The sequence below is a fragment of the Dendrobium catenatum genome, unplaced genomic scaffold (assembly GCF_001605985.2).
Source record: "Dendrobium catenatum unplaced genomic scaffold, ASM160598v2 fragScaff_scaffold_1056, whole genome shotgun sequence".
Classification (NCBI taxonomy): Eukaryota; Viridiplantae; Streptophyta; class Magnoliopsida; order Asparagales; family Orchidaceae; genus Dendrobium; species Dendrobium catenatum.
The window spans coordinates 177,581-198,441 of NW_021319518.1; the positions used below are offsets into that span (position 1 = coordinate 177,581).

General features: G+C 40.0%; 1 protein-coding gene across 1 annotated transcript; it reads left to right on the top strand.

Annotated features, from left to right (window-relative positions):
* Nucleotides 1-1,760: 1,760 nt before the first annotated feature.
* Nucleotides 1,761-4,322, top strand: LOC110100635 (U-box domain-containing protein 16). Its single transcript, XM_020828231.2, has one exon. The coding sequence runs from the start codon at nucleotides 2,033-2,035 to the stop codon at nucleotides 4,091-4,093; it is 2,061 nt and encodes a 686-aa protein (XP_020683890.1). The 5' UTR covers nucleotides 1,761-2,032; the 3' UTR covers nucleotides 4,094-4,322.
* The last annotated feature ends 16,539 nt before the right edge of the window (nucleotides 4,323-20,861 follow it).

The window sequence follows — 20,861 nt, forward strand, 5'->3', positions numbered from 1 at the left end:
GAGCCTTCTGGCTTACCTGATTCGCCAATCCATGTGTTGGTTGTTTGTGATGGTTCTTTTCCTATGGAGTCTATGGCCTAGGATTTTGCTTATGTCTATTCATTTGGTTTCGAATTTACCTTTTAGTGTTGAGTCTGAATTATCTCCTATTGCTAATGCCTCAGAGAGAAATGTCGTGTATGTTAATATTCTTATTTCAGTTATGTCTAACGAAGAATTGAAAGCTCATGTGGCCCAGTCTTTGAATAACTCTCTCTTAGTTCAATCTGATTGGCTGGATTTGGATGAGCCCCTTTCTACGCCATGTGTGGGGGAGGAAGAAGATTTTTGTGACCATGTAAATGATGATATGTATAGTTTCATGGTGGGGTGTATTGTTGATCAATTTATTCTCAGTAGATGTGGCAGAAGGCGTAAAAGGAAATCTAAGAAGAAATAGACTTTTGATTTCTCTCTTGTTTTTGATGCAGTGGGCTTTGTTGGAGGATTGGACGATGATGCGGCGGCTCCCTGCTTTTCCCCTTGTTGGCAACCTTGGTGGTATGCCCTTTTGCTTGGTGGTTGCATGTGTGGGTGGGTTCTAGACTGTTTTGGTTTTGAGTGGCTATCGCCAAAGAGTGGTCCGTATCTAGTTGAGTTAAAAAAAAAAAATTGGTTTAAAAAAAATATTACTCTTGCTTCAAAATTTAGTGGTTTTTATTGTGGGATGAGTTTCATTTTAATACATGCAAAAAGAAAATAGCACTTTCATAAAAAAATGTGAAAAAAATTATTATAATGCTAGTGAGCATCAAATTCAAAATTAATTGGACTAATTAGCATCCACATGCAATGAATAGAGTATCTAAGCATCTTTCTTTTATAACATTTTAATTAATGTGTTGAGAGTTTTTTCTATTAACTAAGAGATTTTTAATTTAAGTTTACATATATAATGTGTGTATGAATTTATCTTAATTACCTAAATATCTCAAAATTTTTTATTTTTTTTTTGGAACTGGATATCCACCCGCAAAAGGGCGCTTGACTGCATGACTAATCCTCGGCTGACCTAGAAGAGGCACTCACCCCACAAACCCCTTGGATCTCATTTGATTGGGCCCCACTTAAGAGGCGATGTCACTCGAGGGGAATCAAACACGGGTTGGGGGTTCCCAACTGTACTCGCCCACCAAACAAGCTAAGCAAAGGTAAAAAAAAAAAAAACTTTTTAATTACTCATAAGATGACTCGTTGATAAATAGTGCGCGATCACTAGCATCTTCACACAATTATAAATAGGGAATATTTATAGGGAATATTTATTTGTTAGTTTCGCATCACTGGCTTCAATGAATTAATAGCAGTGCTATGTTTATCGTCTCATTCTCTTGCGGTCCTCCACATGGAGGTTTCTTGTCGATTTTCCTAACTGACCATATTACTGCTTACGGATTTTTTATTGATTATTGTTTTCAAAATAAATTAAATAAAGTATATTTAATCATAATGATAATAAAAATGGGAGATTTACATACATACCACTTAATATTATGCTATTTACATATTTAACACCTAAAATTTTAATATTACATACATACCACCCATAGTTCATTTTCATACCAAATATGAGTGGTAGAAATGAAATATATGAGCGGTAGGAAAGAAATGTAAGTGGTATATTTGATATTAAAACAATATAGGTTGGTATTCATGTAATATTAAAGTTTTAGGTATTAGATATGTAAATAGGATGTTATGAAGTGGTATGTATGTAAATTTTCCTAATAAAAATTTTATATTATTTATTTTGAAAAAAAAAAATCTTTGGATCCGCAGACTTATTAATTGCTGGTTTTCTACAAGAAGTAAATCGTAAAGCAAAAGGGCAAAACATAAAAAATAAAAAATAGTTTAATGGAACAGCGATTCGTCAAAGTTGGTCATAGCTCAAACACAGCTCACGCCGCAGATTTGCCTCCACGCAAACAAATAAAATCCCTTCGCCGCCTCCGCCTCCGCCTCAACGAAGCTTGACCAACCCACGCCACCAATGGCGGAATTCTCCTTCTTCTCCATCTCCTCATTCCCCCTTCCACTGCCCTGCTCTCCTACGCCTCCGCCGGCAATTCCTTGTGACGGCGACCTCCTCCGTTCGCTCCTCCGTCTTGCTCGCGAGATCTCCCTCTTCGAAGCACCCTGTCCACTCCTCCGACGTCTCTTCACCTCCCTTACTCGTAAGTCCAAGATCCTCTGCATCTTGTTCGAGGAGCTTCTCCACGACCAAACCGGGAACGCCGGTGAACTCCCCCGCTCGGCCTCCCTTTGCCTCCGCGAGATCCTCGTCGTACTGCAGCGCTTCAAGGGCCTCCTAGGTGATTGCTCTGCTCGCAGCCGGATGCGCCTCATTCTCCAAATCGACTCCCTCGGCAACGACTTCCACGAGCTCACCCTCGATCTCTCCACTCTCCTCGACATCCTCCCTCTTCCTGAACTCCGCCTCTCCGACGACGTCCGTGACCTCGTTGATCTACTTCGTCGGCAGTGCCGCCGATCCAACCCAGCTGTCGATCCCACCGACGATGCTCTACGATGCGAAATATTGTCCATGATCCGCGAGATCGAACAAGAGGTCGTCCCCGATCTGTCCCGCCTCACCGCGATCTTTGAAAAAGTCGGCATCGATGGCACCCGGAGCTGCAGGAATGAGATTGAGTGCCTCGAGCGAGAGATTGGGGATCGCGTATCAGAGAAATGGACGGCTGCCATGATTGCCCTCGTCGGAGTGGTGCGTTACGCCAAGTGCGTGCTCTACGGCGCTTCCACGCCGACATCTGATTCCTCCACCGGCAAATTCTCCTTCGCGGAATTGGATCCCCTTGTGCCGCCGGACTTTCGATGCCCTATTTCTCTCGAGCTGATGCGGGATCCGGTCATCGTGGCAAGCGGGCAGACGTACGATCGAGATTCCATCACCCGGTGGATCGGTGCTGGGCACGCCACTTGTCCCAAGTCCGGCCAGTTGCTTTCCCACACCAATCTCGTCCCTAATCGAGCTCTCAAGAACCTAATCTCCGCTTGGTGCCGCGAGCAGAACGTCCCTTTCGACGGTTTCGATTCCAATAAAGGCGAGCCGACTTCCGCCACTTGCGCAAACAAGGCAGCCCTAGAAGCGGCGAGGATGACTGCAACATTCTTAGTCAATAAGCTTGATTCATCGCCATCTACGGAGATGGCTAACCGCGTTGTCCACGAACTACGGCTGCTGGCAAAGACAGGATCTGATAATCGGGCCTTCGTCGCCGAGGCAGGAGCTATTCCTCTGCTCCTCCCCTTCCTTTCATCCGAAGATCCAAGATTGCAGCTCAATGCCGTCACCGCGCTCCTCAACCTCTCCATTCTAGAGTCAAACAAGAAGCGGATCATGCACGCTGAAGGCGGGCTCGACGCCCTGATCCACGTCTTAGCCGGCGGCGCCACGTGGTGGGCAAAGGAGAACGCCGCGGCCACCCTCCTGAGCCTATCGTCAATCCACGCGTACCGACGTCGGCTCGGGCGGAACCAGCGAGTGGTAACAGAGCTTGTCGCGCTAGCACGCAAGGGTCCAGCAAGCACGAAGAAAGATGCACTCGCGGCGATCTTAAGCCTTGCTGGTGACCGTGAAAACATTGCGCATTTGGTGGAGGGCGGCGTGGTAGAATCAGCTTTGGAGGCGTTGTCCTCAATGGAAGTAGCGGAAGAGGCGGTGGCGGTTCTCGCTGCTTTGGCTAAGCGCGGCGGCGCATCCGCCGTGATCGATGCCGAGGGTTCAATTCCTAAGCTTGTGGGTGTTATGCGGCGCGGATCGGATTGGTCCAAAGAAAATGCTGCAGCGGCGCTGGTTTTGCTTTGCCGGAGGGAAGGTTCTGCCGCGGTGTCGGAGCTTGCTAGGATGCCGGGGATTGAATGGGTGATATGGGAGTTGACAGGCTCCGGTACAGTGAGGGGACGGCGCAAGGCGGCCTCGCTTGGGCGGATTTATCGTAGATGGTTGGCCGCGGTAGAGGAGGCTGATCGCATGGTTAGATTCTCGCCAGCAAGCATCTCGACGTCCACCACCACCGCCCAATCATGACGGCTCCGTCTTCCTCTTGCCGTTGCGCAACATCTGAAAATGTGATTCGCTGCTCAATTGTGAATACTCGAGCTCTATTTTTCACGGGTTTTTTTTCTCCCTCTCTATTTTTGAATATTTAACCCATTCTTCTGATAACTTAAACCACATTTGATTGAAATTGTATCAATTTCTGTACCAATTGGTTGGTGATGAAAAGAAAAGATTAAAGTTTATTTCATGTTTTTTAGTTGAAAATGTGCATTTGGTTATCGATCGCGTGTTCTTTTTTAATTTGCCAGAGCATTTAACCTTCGCTTTCCTTTGGCTTAAACTTTGTTTATGATAAGTTGGATGAGATTTTAATATTCTTAAAGCAGGGATAAACTACCCCGCCTTTAGCCCAGGGATTTTGCTTGGGCTGTAGCCTGCAGCTATTCCCCACTCTCCATTGTGGTGGAGCCGACTTTGCTGTGGAAACAATAGAACAAGGAAAAACAGGGGACAATGAAAGATAATTTCAATAAAACAGTAGAACTACTGTAGCTAATTTCAATGTAGAAGATAAACTGTCTTGCTCAAGCCTCTTCTCCGGTATAAGAGAAGCCCAGCTTTCTACAAAAAGTGCAGCAACTCTCAAAAAGGTAAAAGTACTATAGTCCTTTAGTTAGTTAAAGAAGTAGTGGGGAATAATGCTAAATAACAGAAAAAGCAGAGAGTATTCTAATGGTATAGTGATACTGCGGAATACTATAAGGTAGCAGAATTCCACATCAATCCCCCTCCACTTCAGAAGAATTCGTATCTGACGAATTGATCTCGATGACGGCATTGTCGGCCGGATAATAAGGACTGAGATCGGCCACATTGAAGGTGGCGGAAGTGAGGATCTCCGGTGGTAAATCCAGTACATATGCATTGTCGCTGATCTTGTGCTTGATGGCAAATGGTCCAAGCTTTCTTGGATTAAGCTTGGAATAAGTTCCAGTGGGGCATCGTTCCTTCCTGAATCTTGCCATTACCAATTCCCCTGTTTGAAAACTCTTGGCGCGGCGGTGTTCATCAGCTTTCTGCTTGTAGGAGTCGTTCGAAGCTTGGAGTGTGTTGCGGACGTTGTCGAGCATGGCCTTGAAGTCTCCCGTGAGTTTGGCAGCCGCCGAATTGTGACATTTAGGAATGACAGCAATGTCTACAACATGGTTAGGTGGTTTAGTGTATACTATATTAAAAGAACACATACCCGTAGATCGATTTGGCATTGAGTTATAGGCAAACTCAGCTTGGCTGAGAATGTCATCCCACTTCTTCGGATGATCTTGCACTAAGCAGCGGAGCATGTTGCCAAGAGTGCGATTTACTACCTCCGTCTGTCCATCGGTTTGCGGGTGATATGCCGAGCTCAGTTTGATCTCAGTTTGTAGCTGTTTCCACAACTCTCTCCAGAAGTGGCTAACGAACTTCACATCCCGATCGGAGGTGATGCTTCGGGGAAGTCCGTGTAGTCTTATGACCTCTCTAAAAAAAAGACGGGCAACGCCGAGAGCATCCGCTGTCTTCTTACAGGCTATGAAGTGAGCCATTTTCGAAAATCTATCCACCACCACCATGATGGAATCAACCCCCTTCTTTGTCCGCGGCAAGCCTAGTATGAAGTAACTCCAAGAAGGCAAGAAATCGGTAATGGCTATGGCCAAAAACTGTATAATATCAACTAACTTGCTCTTCTTCTCCAAGAGAAGAAATACAGAGGAGGCCATTGCTAAAAATGGCAGCAAACCAAAATGCCAGCACATGGCAGCATAACAGATACTAAACTAAGTAAAAAGGAAAGGAGTGGAGCAGCCACTCTAACGGTTTCTAATGGTTAGACAAAAGTAAAATACTTAATTTAAATAAAGCCACTAATTAATAGCTAAAGCAAAGTAACGGTCTAAGGATATGACATGATGCACCGCATCACGCCATGCGCTGGCTCCTCCCTTCAGACGGCAAGTCACTTATTCAACCTACTTGTCGGGACTGATCTCCATGTACTCGAAGAAAGCTTCAACAGCTATTTTCCAATCTAAGTAGCCCTCGATGTGGAGTCACCCCTCAAAGAAGGGGACATCCAATTTGATGCGGAATTCTCCCGGACCACCATGATTTTGACTACGAGGTTTGGGTCGATCATAATATCGGAAGTGACCTATATCTCCGGATTCGGCTGGTTCACGTTGCGGTGGATAATCGATCTCATCATTCAAATCTGTAACGTCTGCAAAAACTGGTCGAGGTTGTCTGTAGTGTTTGGCTCTGCCGTGCTGAACCCTCGGTGTCGATATTGGCACCAACGGTGGCTGGGCTTGTCCCGAAACGGTACTAACTGATGTTTTGAGATCCACTATCTCGTTTCGTAGTTCGGTGGAGGGGCGAAAAAAGTCCGCCCTCTGTTCATTTAGTTGCCGAGTGATGCTAACTAGCGCTGCCCACAAGGCATCCAAGATCCGATCATTGTTAGGAGCTCTGTAGGAAGTTTCTGCATCCATCAACCGAGTCGCTGGCTCTGATACCAAAATGATGTATCCTTTCAAGCGGCTCTTAGAAATGGATCCTGCAAGAAACTAAGAGAAGCAAAAACCAAATGGAACTGTACAGGAAAATATATGTTTTCTATATATCTCCCAGATCGGTGTATATGCAGTATATATAAGAGTCTCCTCTAATTACGCTACTATTTTGAGTATAGGCGGTTAGAAAGAAAAACAGGAGAAGGATCCTAACAGAAAGGAAATAAGGACAGTGACTAAGGTAGTGGAGATAGTAACGTGTCTCGCGGAATAGGATAGTCTTAATTACTAGATCCACCATTTAAATATTTAAAATTCCATATGAACAGGAAAGGATTTTCTGTAAACGGAAACGGTCCCCAAATGTGTGCGACTGTAGAGCGTGTTTACTTGGGGGAAAATTGTTGCACATGACGGCCGAACTTACAACAAATCCAGCTTCTTCTAACCACATTGCTTTGCGTTTTGTCTAGCATCTGCTGCGTCGCGTCGCAACTAATCAAACTTATTAGTTGGCATTGGAAATTCATAGAAGCAAAGCATGGTATGGATTTCACGTGGTTAAAATGCAAATCGGGTCAAAATTGGATTAGTAGATTTGGCGACAACTATTTGTAGAGAAAGTGACTTTGGTGTTATCTTTTATGGATTGGATGATGATGATGTCTATGCTAACATGACACCAGCTTCGTCGTAAAGTTTTATGAAGACGGAAACGGCAAACGCGTCCGATGCTCCAGACGGAGAAATTGTTTTTTTTCTCTTTAGAAATGAGAGTCGAACCATAATTCACAGGAGAGTTTACATAATTCATAAATTTTTTATTTAAATATTATAAATATATATTGAAAATGTTATAGAAGTAAATGTATAAATTAAGATGTGTTAAATATGTAAATATATAAAAATTTTATGCTGTGTAAAATCATCTAATTTAAATGAACAAAGCAGAATTAAAGGCTTCAAGAAATAAGAAATTATAAGGTAATAAACCGTCAATGCTCAAGAAATAAACACAAGCACCTAGGAGTGAGTAAGTAAGCTGACTTGTGAGCTAGTTTTAGCCCGGCTAGATAAATTCCTCATGATCCAAGCTCTATGTTCTAATGTGTTAAGTTTGAGTAAGGCTTCGTTTGGGATGGCTTTTTAATTGCTTTCTAAAACGGAGTTTTAGTTCAAAAATAAAAAAATTTGTACTAGAAAGCAATAAATAAGCCGTCCCAAACGAAGCCTAAGTCTCAACTTAACACTTTAACTCATGAGCTAATATAATTGAAATATATTGGCAATCAAGAGCTTAAGTACAAAGTTGTTAAAATATTTAAAAATTATATCACAATTTCTTATATTAAGTGAATCTTTATTATATATTAAAAAAAGTGAATCTTTACTATTTCTATTTTAATTTCTATTCTTTTTATCATTTTATTATAATTATTATTTCAACCATGTTCATTTGAACTTTTTTCATAATAAATAATTCGGCTTGTTATTCGACTTGAAGTCATCAAATTGAGCTCTAATTTGAGCTTAAACTAAATTAACTAATTAAGCTTAACTTCAAATCATGAGTGAATCGAGCTCGGCCCGGCTTGTTTGCGCCCAATGCCAGCACCAACACAATTCAAAAGGAAATCCTACCAAAAATTAAGTCTTAGGTTTCGTTTGGAACGGCTTTCTTACTATTTTTAAAGCAATTTTTTAGTACAAAAATTAAAATTTTTGAATTTTTGTACTAAAAAAGATGTTTTATAAAGCAGCAAGAAAGCCACCACAAAAGAATCCTTAATATGATAGCCAAAAAACAGAAGTTATTAGTTTGCTCCACATAATAAAGGCAACAAGTCCAAATTTCTAGCAAAGACAAACGAGGGCAGCATAACTTCAGCTAATCGAGTCTAAAGAGAGTAATATAAATCACGACCCAACCAATTATAAAGGAAGCAGTCTATTTCATCAGTCTAATGTTTGAAGTCTACCCAATTTGATCACCTTAACACGCACTTGCCCTTTAAGACGGTGGATCAAATTTTGAATTTTTCCCATTCCTTTCTTATCAAATATTTTTAATAATAATTCAATTTTTTGGCCCCAAATATTCTTGCAGTGGAGGTCAAAAAAGAGCGCTTTTATTTGGTTCGGTTGACCGGATGCAAGAAACATCCGGTCGTAGGCAAAATACCGCCTATATCGAGGTGTACCGAGTTTTTTCCTCGATAACGAATTTCCTGGTTTTAAATGATTAGCGCTCCATTTTAAACCCAAAAGTTTAAGTAAGAACATTTGCATTTGAAATAGACTTAGAAAATATAATATTAGACTTATAAGTTAGCATGAAGACCCGTCAACACATTGAACATTTGACGAAAAGATAGCAACTCAAAGATAAAGGGTGAATCAACATGCCCAAAAAACAAGCAAATCATCAGCGAAATATAGATGACTAATCTATGCATAGTTGTGGTTAATGTCTTCAAAATTATTATTATAACGGACCTCGTTAATAATGCAAGAAACTTCTTATATGACATAAGTAAAGATATAAGGAGATAGTGATCACCCATGTTTTAAATGTGTCTTAAACCCATTCCATAATCAAATTAGTCACATAACTCTCTATTAAAAAAATATTAACAAAAAAAGGACATAGAAGATGTAGCATATCTCCGATTACAAAACAACGAAAGAAGCCAACATGAGTTAACCAAAGTAAAAGAGAATTTCGATTAATGTAACTAAGGAATTTTTCAAGATCCACTAAAAAAAAAACATCAAAAAAGTTTATTAAAAAATCAAGAATATATGAAGTCATAAAACTAGAATCAAACATGTTCCCTCTAGGAATGCTTCTTGCAAAGAAATAAGTCTAAAATCATGCTAGCTAAAATCTTAAAATCTTAAAAATCACATGGTAAAATATAGTACGCAAAGAAATAAGTCTAAAATCACACATCAAATAAGAATTTTCAGAGGGCCGCCTTCTAGAAGTTAAAAAATTATCTTGATAAGCTTTAGGAGTGGTTGCCTTGCTAAGAATATCATGAGTACAAAACTATACATTGTTCTAAAGCTGAGTTTTGACACTCTTTAATTTTTTTTTTGAAAGGGCAAAATTATGTCACCAACAACAAATTTATTAATTCCATGCGTTACAAATAACATCATTAAAGCCAGGATAATTAGCCTCATAATTCTTCTATAAAAACCTATGCTTCAACTTCAGAGAATCTCATAAGCAGCAGCAAGGGGAGTTAACCAAAACCGAAAGAGAAACGAGTAAGTATTTTGTAACAAGAACAAGGTTAGTGATCATGCCATCGACATCGAATTCTTAAAAAGGGTTTGCCAAGTTGCCATCGGTTGTTTAAAAGGGTCTGTCAAATTTGAAACTAATGGGATTATCAATTTGATTGTTAAACCAAAAGATGGAAAGGCCTAGGTTTTGGCATGTCTAGCAGTCCAGCCTCAAAGATGATTATTGAAGTCTGCCAGTTTGGAGTGTAAGGCTTCAGAGCCTCTAATTATGCTACTCTTATACAATTATGTTTCCCAGCATAATCCAAGCAAAAGAATTGTTAAGCTCAATAGGTTATTTAATTATCAGAAGGCTCAATAAAATTTGGTCAGCTAACTACAAAATTGTTTGATAGTGTTGCTTACTAATAAAATCGATAAGATTTATTCTGTTAGCTAACAAGTCTTGAGTTTAAGCCAAGCTCAAATAGTTCTAATTCTAAATGATTTGATCTAAAACCTAATACAAATACTCGAATATGATTTTGAAAAGCAACCTAAGGCTCGACCAAAGTTCAACTCCATGTTTTTTAAGTAGTCCATGAATTTATGAGTTTATCATTAATGGCGTGAAATTTTATTCAAAATAAACTTTCAAATATATTTCTTCAAATGATTTTTTATCACCATAATTAATAAATTATATCTATTATCAGTCATATGAAATTAATTTTTTAACTCAATCCTGGTGTAGCCGATGACCTGCACCGAGAAAACTACACAGCAATGGAACAGTAGCAGTGCTCTGTAAATGAGGTTTTTGATATATTCTAGATAACTTTCTCTTCTCTTCCAAAGGAGAAGATATAGCCTAAACAAGGATTACTAACTAAGGTAATACTTAAAATAATACTAAAAGCATGAAATTATAAAAGTAGTAATGCAAACGGTTAGGGGCAGAGAACGTGGCACATGAGTGGAGAGGGAATATTCTCTGCTACCCGTTATCAGGTATTAGCCGCATCAGAGCTCGAGCTCGAAACTCAATAAGCTCAACTTACAAGTCAGCTAGATTCATTTGCACCTCTAGAGACTAGTATTTGTAAGCCATTAACGGCATTTTCAGCAAAGGAGGAACCAATTTGTATGTTCATGAGAATATGAGCGATGTTAGAATTTGTGGTCGGTAATTAGGGCCATACCAGACAGATTGAAGTATTTGTACTACTTGTAGAAAATCATGCTTCGGTTCTTTATAAGAACACAGAGATATTATGAGGAAGAAGACAGAGCTTTATTTAATCTCTATAAAGAACTTTATTATTCTTTTCTTATCACCTACAGTACATAGTGTATATGTATATATAATGGCCATGGCTCGCTTTACACGTGTAACATACTTATTGGAAGATAAGTAAGGAATATATTAAATACATTGCTTAAGTAATTCTAACATTCCCCCGCAAACTGACAATTTGGACCAATTGTTAGTTTGGATCGAAGGAGTTTGAACCTGTGTGTAGAGAGCGGTTTGGTAAGAATGTCCGCCAGCTGGTCTTCACTGCTAATGGGTAACAGACGAATGACTTTGTTTTGAATGTGATCCCTAACAAAGCGTTGATCAATTTCAATATGCTTTGTTCGTGCGTGGAACACGGGATTGTTTGCTAATGCGATCGTGGAGGTGTTGTCGCAAAATAGGTCGACTGGCTGAGAGTGATTAATGAGAAAATCTGTGAGAAGTTTCTTGATCCAAATTGTATCCGCTGTTGCTGATGCTAACGCTCTATATTCCGATTCTGTTGATGAGCGGGAGACAGTCGCTTGCTTCTTGACTGTCCAGGAAATCAGTGTGTCACCGAGAAAGGTACAAAATCCGGTCGTGGATTTGCGCGTGATTGGGTCCGACGCCCAGTCTGCATCTGAGTAGGTGCGAAGCGTGAGATTGGAACGGGTGATGGGAAGACCGTAGGCTAAGGTTCCTTGGATGTAGCGAAGCAGCTTCTTGAGCAGGGCCGTGTGATGAACTTCGGGGCAGTGCATGTGTTGGGACAGCATGTTGACTGCATATGCTATGTCTGGACGCGTTAAGGTAAGATACTGAAGGGAGCCGATGATGCGCCTATATGCGGTGGTTGAGAAGCACGGTGGATCTGTGGGAGAGACATCTGGTGTTTTTGTTGCCAAAGGATTAGATACCGAGTTACATTTTTGTAACTCGGCAATTCTTAGAATTGATTGAGCGTAAGTGGTTTGAGATAGAAAGTACTTATCTGGTGATGACTCAATTGCTATGCCGAGGAAGTGATGCGCATTTCCCAAGTTTTTCATGGTGAATTTCGATTGAAGTTGTGTCACCAGCGTTTTTATGGCGTCGGGATCATTGCCGGTAATCAGTATGTCATCGACATACACGAGCAGGTAAATGTGGATGTGATTGTTATGAAGACTGAGCAGGGAAGGATCGGCTTGACTGTGTTTGAAGCCAAGAAGAAGAAGATAGGAGGTAAAGGTTGTGTACCATTGGCGAGGAGCCTGCCTTAGTCCATAGATTGCTTTCCTTAGGCGACAAACATGATCGGGATTGGAAGAATCTTCGAATCCTCGCGGTTGTGTCATGTAAGTGATTTCGTTGATGTCGCCGTGTAGGAATGCGTTGGCCACGTCGAGCTGTTGAATAGGCCATTTATGAAAGAGTGCAATAGTAAATAGGATACGAATGGTTGGTAGCTTGGCTACCGGACTAAATGTTTCCTGGTAGTCGAGACCAAATTCTTGTTGATTTCCTTGGGCAACAAGCCTTGCTTTGTGTCGTGCAACCGAACCATCTGCGTTTCGTTTTGTTCTGTATGTCCATTTTGAGCCCAGAATGGAGCTGTTTGGCGGGGGCTCAACCAGATCCCACGTGCCTTGTTTTTGGAGAGCGAAGAATTCATCGGACATTGCTCTTCTCCACTTGAAGTGTTTGTTTGCTTCGGTGAATGTTGTGGGATCCGTCTGACTGAGTTCGGCATGTAAGAGGTTGAGTTTAGTTACCGGCTTGAGATTACCTGTACGATTTCGGGTAATCATATGGTGTGTATGAGTGGGTGCAGGTGGCGGTACAGATGTCTCATTATGACCACTTTCAGACGATTCGGCACTGGATATATGAATTGGCTGGGTCTGAGACGAGCTCGGCTGTGGAACAGGGAGCTGAGCCGATTGTCTGCCAGGATTTGTAGGATTTGAAATTGATGTAGGAATGAGCAGAGACGGCTGGGTGAGGTCGGGAGGAGTAGAGGCTTGCGTAGACCTGTGCTTAAAGGGAAAACAGGATTCATTAAACTTTACATGTCGAGATACAATAATTTGATGATTATGTGTGTTCAGACACCGGTATCCTTTCATTGTTTCAGCATACCCAAGAAAAACACATTGGGACGATGTTGTTGTAAGTTTGGTACGTTGAGTAGGTGGTAACAAAGGATAACACTCACAACCAAACGTACGCATGTGGTTGTAAGATGGAGTGATGTTAAACATCCGTTGAAGCGGAGAAGTATTTTCAGTTGTACCCGACGGTAGGCGATTTATGAGGTAGGTCGCAGTAGTAGCTGCGTCAAGCCAGTACGAGAGTGGTAGTCCTGCGGTATGAAGTAGAGTTCTTGCCGTAGTTATTATGTGGCGATGCTTTCTTTCCGCAATGCCATTCTGCTCCGGCGTGTATGGACAGGAAGTTTGATGAATAATGCCGGCCTTGCGAGTGAAATTCTTGAATTGATGGTTCAGGAATTCACCGCCACAATCAGTGCGAATGACTTTTAGTTTCCGGTTGGTTTGTCGTTCAATAAGAGAAACAAATTGAATGAAAATGCGAGTGACATCTGATTTAAACATGAGCGGGAAAAACCAAATGAAACGAGAGTAATCATCGACGAATATTACATAATATTTGAAACCTTGGATGGAGGAGACCGGTGAGGGTCCCCAAACATCCGAGTGAATCAAATCTAGTGGGGCAGTAGTTTTACTCAACGAATTATCAAATGTCAGCTTATGACCTTTACAAGAAGCGCATAGATTGCAAAAAGACTTAGAGAAAGAAATGTTAAGTGTCGGGTTTGAGTGAGAGATCAGCCGCAGAATTTGTTGATGAGGATGCCCGAGACGAAGATGCCAGTCCGGTTGCGTCGTGGCGTCTGCCGAGAGAGCTTTGGGATGAGGTTTGAGCTGATCAGTAACTGTGTAGAGGCCTTCTTTACACGGTCCCTTGAGGATAGGTAGACCTGTCATCCGATCCTTAAAAACAAACCCATTTGCGTCAAAGGTAATAGAGATAGGGTTATCTTGAACAAGTTTTGAAATAGATAGTAGATTATAGGATAGAGAGGGAACATGAAGAAGTCGAGATAGAAGAAGCGTACTGGTCGGGGTGGGAAGGATGCCCGTTCCGGAATGAGCAATTTGTATAGACCTTCCATCCCCTATTGTCACCGAGTCTTGGCCAAGATATTCATGTGCGTTTGCCAGATTGTCGAATTTGTTGGTCATATGGGAGGAAGCCCCGGAGTCAATATACCAATCTGAGACGTTGTTGTTGTCGGAGTTGGCCAGCAGAGCCGATTGATTCTTGGACGAGGTTTGTGTCGGAACGTAGTTGGGATTGAGTCGATGCCAGCACGCATCGGCTTGATGACCTCTCTTTTTGCATATTTGACACGTAATGTTGGATGTTTGGGATGATTTGTTTGCACTTGCAGTGTCGTTGGTTAATCGACCTCTACCGCGTCGTCCGCGTCCCCTGTATGTGTAAAGGGCGGTTTGAGTATCTGGGATCTTGGTGAGCTTTAGAGCCGCAGATTTGAGGTGGATTTCCTCACTCATAAGAAGCGCATAGAGTTGGTCGAGAGAGAGTGTGGTCTGCATCGTGCGAATGGTCGTGGTGAACGAGTGATACTCGGGAGGTAGGCCGTTGAGGATGTATATCATTACATCTTCGGAGTCTACGGACGAACCGGCGGACGATATTTGATCCACTATTTTCTTGATCTCAGTGAGATACTGAGTCATGGACATTGTTTGCATAGCGACATTGTGGAGCTCATTCTTGAGCTGAATAACCTTTGATCGGTTAGAGGATTGGAACCGCGTGTGTAGCGTTGTCCAGATATCCGACGTTGATTCAAGGTTGATGACGTACGGTAGAATCGCTGGGGAGATTGTGGAGCACATTGCCGTTGCCAGATTTTGATCTGTGACCGACCAAGAATTGGGATCTTGATTTGGATCGACATTTTCTGTTGCCGATCTTGGATCAAGAAATGGTGCGAACCCATTGGCTTTGAATAGCTTGGCGATTTGAGTGCTCCATATGGGAAAATTATCTGCCGTAAGAGCGTGTGGGACAAGAAGCTTTAGATTCGAAATGACGAATTTCAGTGACGGAGAGATCGTCGGAGACTGATTTGCGACTGCGATTGTAGCTCCGGATGAGGATGCGGAAGCGGAATTTGGTGTTGTCATGGCAGCTTTTGGCGAGGTCGTCAGTATCGAGCCGCTCGTGATACCATGTAGAAAATCATGCTTCGGTTCTTTATAAGAACACAGAGATATTATGAGGAAGAAGACAGAGCTTTATTTAATCTCTATAAAGAACTTTATTATTCTTTTCTTATCACCTACAGTACATAGTGTATATGTATATATAATGGCCATGGCTCGCTTTACACGTGTAACATACTTATTGGAAGATAAGTAAGGAATATATTAAATACATTGCTTAAGTAATTCTAACACTACTTTCTTTGTTCGTCAATCTTTATATATTGACAACAGGTTAAGAGGCAAAATTTTATGCACAGATGAACCAAAAGCGGTATTTTCCCATTTAAAAAAAAAAAAAATCGAATTCAGATCTAGTCGCCTCATGACAGGGCAACCTGTAACTTTGGCATCAAATCGCTGCATTATGCGGCTACTGTATGCAATTTTTTTTTTTATTTTTATTTTAAACGAAGCAGGTAGATGTTTCAAGCCGTTGAGATGGAGAGATTATTACGTGAGGTGTCCGAATCGTCCGGAGGCGAATTTGAATGCTTCATATCATCCGGATGTACTAGGCCCCGGGTGATGTGGCTCATCCGAATTCGCCTCGGAACGTGGGACGTTGAGATGAAGCCACTAAAGTTGGAGGCTTTGCTCATTCTGATTTTCCCTTTATATCCCTTTTGTTTCTCTAAATTTACTTGCTCAGGTCTCATTAAGCTAGTTTTGTTAGTCTCAAATAATTTCTTTCTCGAGTTTGTGTTCAAATGGTCGTTATTTTGAAGAAGAAAGGCCTGATTAAAGTATTGACAGGTTGATTATATAATAATTTTAGTTATATATTGGATTTATTTTGTTGCTCGACTAACTTCTTTTGTTATTTGATTTTTTTTTTTTGAATTTGCATATAAATATTTCGTTGAATCTGTTGAAATTATTTCATAAATAGTAAATGATTCCTTGATTTTTTTTATTGTGTTTAATTAGTCGTTTTAGTTGAACATATTAGAAACCCTTTCAGTTATGTGGATTACGAGTCTCAAGCCAACATGGAATCCATTGGAATAAAACAAAACTGTCAAACTACTCCTTATCACCTTTTATATATAGGGTGCTTTGGGCTGCAAGAAAGGCTATACTCTAAAAAGTAAAAAGTACAACACTAGATAGTATGCACAACATGTGTCACCTCCTAATTGGTTGAAGGAGGACGAGGTTAGAAGAGCTTTGACGATTTGTCTCTCGCAAGCTCAATAGTGCTGAGTACTTGAGCAAGCTTAGGCGAGTTTTATAGGTGAGTGCTTAGATGAGGGTAACTATGACCAACGAGCTTGTTGATATTGTTGATGAGTTATATGAGAGATATCAAATAATCTGAGAAGAGAGATTATTGAGATGTTATCATGATAAGGGAAAGGCATTGAGTTGAGTGGTCGTGATGAGATGAGCTGAGGGCCCTATGAATAGGTGCTTTCTTGTACCCGAGCTTGGTGAGTATGTGTAGGAGTGATCATTTCTAGGAGAGAGTGAGCGATTGAGATGATGGACTAACTTATGGAGGCTGTCAAGCTACCAAGTTAATAAAGAATCCCTTATCCATAACATGAAAAAGGGTGAGCTCCTTCGCGGGTTCAGGCGAGTTGTGCTTGCTTATCATATTTTGTAAGTTCTTATGCGTGTTCTAGACGAGTAGTGCTGCTTTGATCATTAGAAAATATTCAACTATAGAACCCTCTTCAGGGTGAGTTCCTTCATTATAACACACTAGTTATATCTTAAATACCAGTGAAGGCATTTGTGATTAAACATTTAGTTTCCTAATTCACCCGGCCCTTTTATAGATGAGTAAAGAAAATGATGAGTTAATTTTAATAAATGCAACTGCGAAACATGAAGTAGAAAAGTAAATGTAGAGTTATTTCCCTACTTTTTATTGTATCCTCGATGATTGTATTGACCTCACATTGATGACAGTGATGTGACACCACCCTCCACTTAGCTCTTTATTAATAGGAAGCTTGTGAAGAGAGAGTTTCACTATTTTACTTTGGTGATCTAAGACCGTTTGAGTGCTGAGAAAATGAACCTTACCAATAGCATTAGTTACCGCTTAAGGGACTCAAGGAAGGTCTCCTTCCGCTAGAGGTGAGTTAAGAATGATGAAAAAAGGTAAATGAGGCAACTAGGTCCTCACTAAGTAGGGAAGTTGATGAAAGCGCCCAGATGAGGCCTAAGATCTACTAACTTGTCACAACCACCATATGCAAAGAAGAGTAGGTTGAAGATACTGTGGCGACTACGATGATTGACAACACTATGCTCACCATCGCTGGTGATGCTGACCCTCCTATGAGGATCATTCTAATTCCGGATGAGGATGACAAGCCTTCTAACATGTGAGTTAGGAGGCAAGTGGCACTAGGCCACTCAATAGGGGGGAGTATGGAAGATGTCTCCTCTATTGAGGTTAGCATGAGTTCTTAAGTGCCCTACTTAAAGTAGGCGCAAATTAGAGTATTTTTTTTAAAAGTTATTAGAAAAAAAAATAGTATTCAGTGTGAGAGAGCCTACAATCTATGTTTTCTTGAGCGAGATATACTGGCATCCACCAAGTAAGCAAAATATGAAGGCTTTGGAAAGTGGGCAATATTTCAATATTCAAAGGGATTTGTTCTTCATGATCGGCTCTTGGCTATGACTCTAAGATTATTTTATTTATACTTTATTAAGTTTTTAGTGTTGATTATAGGGGTGCAAGTTGATGAGGAGTAATAAGATGTTGAGTCCTCAAGAGAGGCTGAACTCATATTGTTGGCAAGGATGTGGCAAATGTTGAGTCCTCAAGACTTCAGTAGATTCAGTTTAGCATTCTCAAGATCATAATATGTTTTTTAAAGTTAGCGAGTTCAAAAAATTGATACATGGCTATATTTATATTCAGAAATGGCTAGCAAAATGATCTTCTAATTTTCTAATAATGTAAACCTTAGACTTAATAAGTCCCAGCTTTTTATTAAGTTTTGGTCTGGCTTTAAAAATCTAGTCATGACAGTCAATGAACCTCAATTTGTTATGATTACATCTAATGAAATTAAAGAGAAGAAGCCCATCTTTTAATTCACTGAAGAAGGTGGTTGCTCTTGCAACCACTAAATCTTCTATGTTTTCAAGGATCAAATTCCTTTAGCAAGTTTCACAGAAGATGAAATCTATTATCTTATATGATATGCCTATATCAATACCTTTGAGATTGGATCATCATCTACTATTACTTCTATGATGAATAAGATTAGGAGAAGGAACAAGAAACCTCGATGAGGTAGAGAACTAAGAAAGAGCAGTCCCTAGAAGAAGAATTCATTATGTATGCTACACAAAACTTGTAGAAGGAGAAATCACCCTTATTTCTCCCTTGCTAGGAGGAAGTTGATTTCGTCCTCTCTCTATTGTTGATGGAGAGGAAAATGTTAGGATGATTATTAATTCTATCACTTACATTCAATAGTTGCCTTGTTCTGCCATACCTAGTAGAGAGAAAGAGAAAGTTCGAAAGTCTATTAAAGGATCTAGTCAAGAAGTGTGAAAGTAACTTTGGACAGTCCAAGAAAACCAAAATCAAGAATAAAGAACTAAAGTCAACAGTGTGAGTAATTGCTGACAATTATCAAAGGGAACCTAGAAAATTCTTTAGGAATAATGACCACATAGTATTAACTAGTGGTCAGCACCAAAATAATTCTTCTAAGCCTATTGAGATTAGATTTCTTTCCCATTAGAGTTATCATCATTCTTCTCCACCTATATCCATCATCCTAAAAATCCAGCAAAGATCTCTCATCTCTCTTAAGTGAGCCAGTCTCCCAAAGTCGACAAACACCATTTTAAGAGTAGAAAATCATCCTCTCATCCTGATGCAAGGAGACTGAGGTCCATAATTCAGCTAACCCTAATATCGAATGAAAATAAATTTTAGCGACCTAAAGTGTTATCCACTATGTCTACACCCATCATAAGTAAAGACCATGTAGATGAAGAAGCAAGGACACCTAAAAGAAAAGTGATGATAAAATTTGTGCTAGGTAGACAGTACACTCAAATTGACCCACATTATGTGTTAAGAGAATATATAAAAGAAATGAAGGATAAATTAAAAGAAAGCATATAGAGAATAAAATATGAAGATTATGCTAAATTAGCAGTTATAGAACAAGATGATGTAGATATGTCTGTTACTGCATAGTAGGTACTAGTGCATCGACATATAAATACAAATCTACTAATGTTAATCTATGAGTTATAGAGGTTGAGGACAGTTTTGCACCAGATTTAACTCAATGTATGTTAGATCAAATAAGCCAAAAAGATGAACAAAACTCGAGAATAGAAAAGAAGATAGAGAAAATGATGGTTGTCATGGCTTTATTGCAAAGTTGAGAGTACCCATCACTGTGAGCATAGGTTGAGTCGACTCAACTAAAGTCTATTTAGGTGATGAGTAAAAATATAGAAGTAATTAAAGAAGAAGATAAAATAGTAAAGTAAGAAAGGGAGTCTATTCTGCCTGTAGGCATAAAGAAAATCATAGAGTTGTAGGTTAAAGAAGCAGTAACACAATCCCATAATACTTCCTTTGTTATGAAGGATAGGCCATATTCAGAAGAATATGAATTAATGTCATATCCAAAAGGATTTGTGCCATCTGCATTCAAAAACTTTGTTGGAACTTGTAATCCCAAATAGCATCTAGTGCAATTTAGAGCTAGTTGTAGAAACATCGGAGAAAGTAATGCATTATTATTCAAACAATTTGTCAGTAGCCCATCAAGGGCTGCATTTGATTGGTATGTAAAGCTGCCAAATGGGTCTATCCATACCTTTTTCAGAGTTGGAAGCCTGCTTATAAAGATATTTTTCATATCTAGACATTATGTCACTATTGGGGATATGGTAGTTAAATAATATAAACCAGAGGAAAATTATCCTGAGACTGAGCCACAATTACAAGAGTAGTAAACTATAGAAATCATCTTAAAGAATATTCATGGTCCATTAGCTTTTCTTCTTAAGGGTTTAACATTAAAATATTTTAGAAGCTCTTAAGTAAAGCCTCTAATATCCAAGAGGAAGCTTCTCAATTATTATTCTTAAGAGATCACCCCCTTCTATATTCTAAGAATTTGAAACCTTACAAAGTTTCAGGAAAAATTTGAGTTAGTTTCTATTTTAGATAAAGGTAAACAGTCAATGAAAGTACAAATAGATAATCCAATACATCGAATACAATATCAAAAATTTAGTGGACCTTTGAATGATCATCAAAGTAAACCCCAATCATATCTCACTCTAGAGAATAGGGATAAGTTTGAAGCCTATATAAATAAAGTATATTCATTTTAAAAAGAAAAAAAATAAGAGAAGTTTCAAAATCGTTAAAATAAATCTATATTCAAACTACTTGACCCTAAGAGACCAGAACAAGT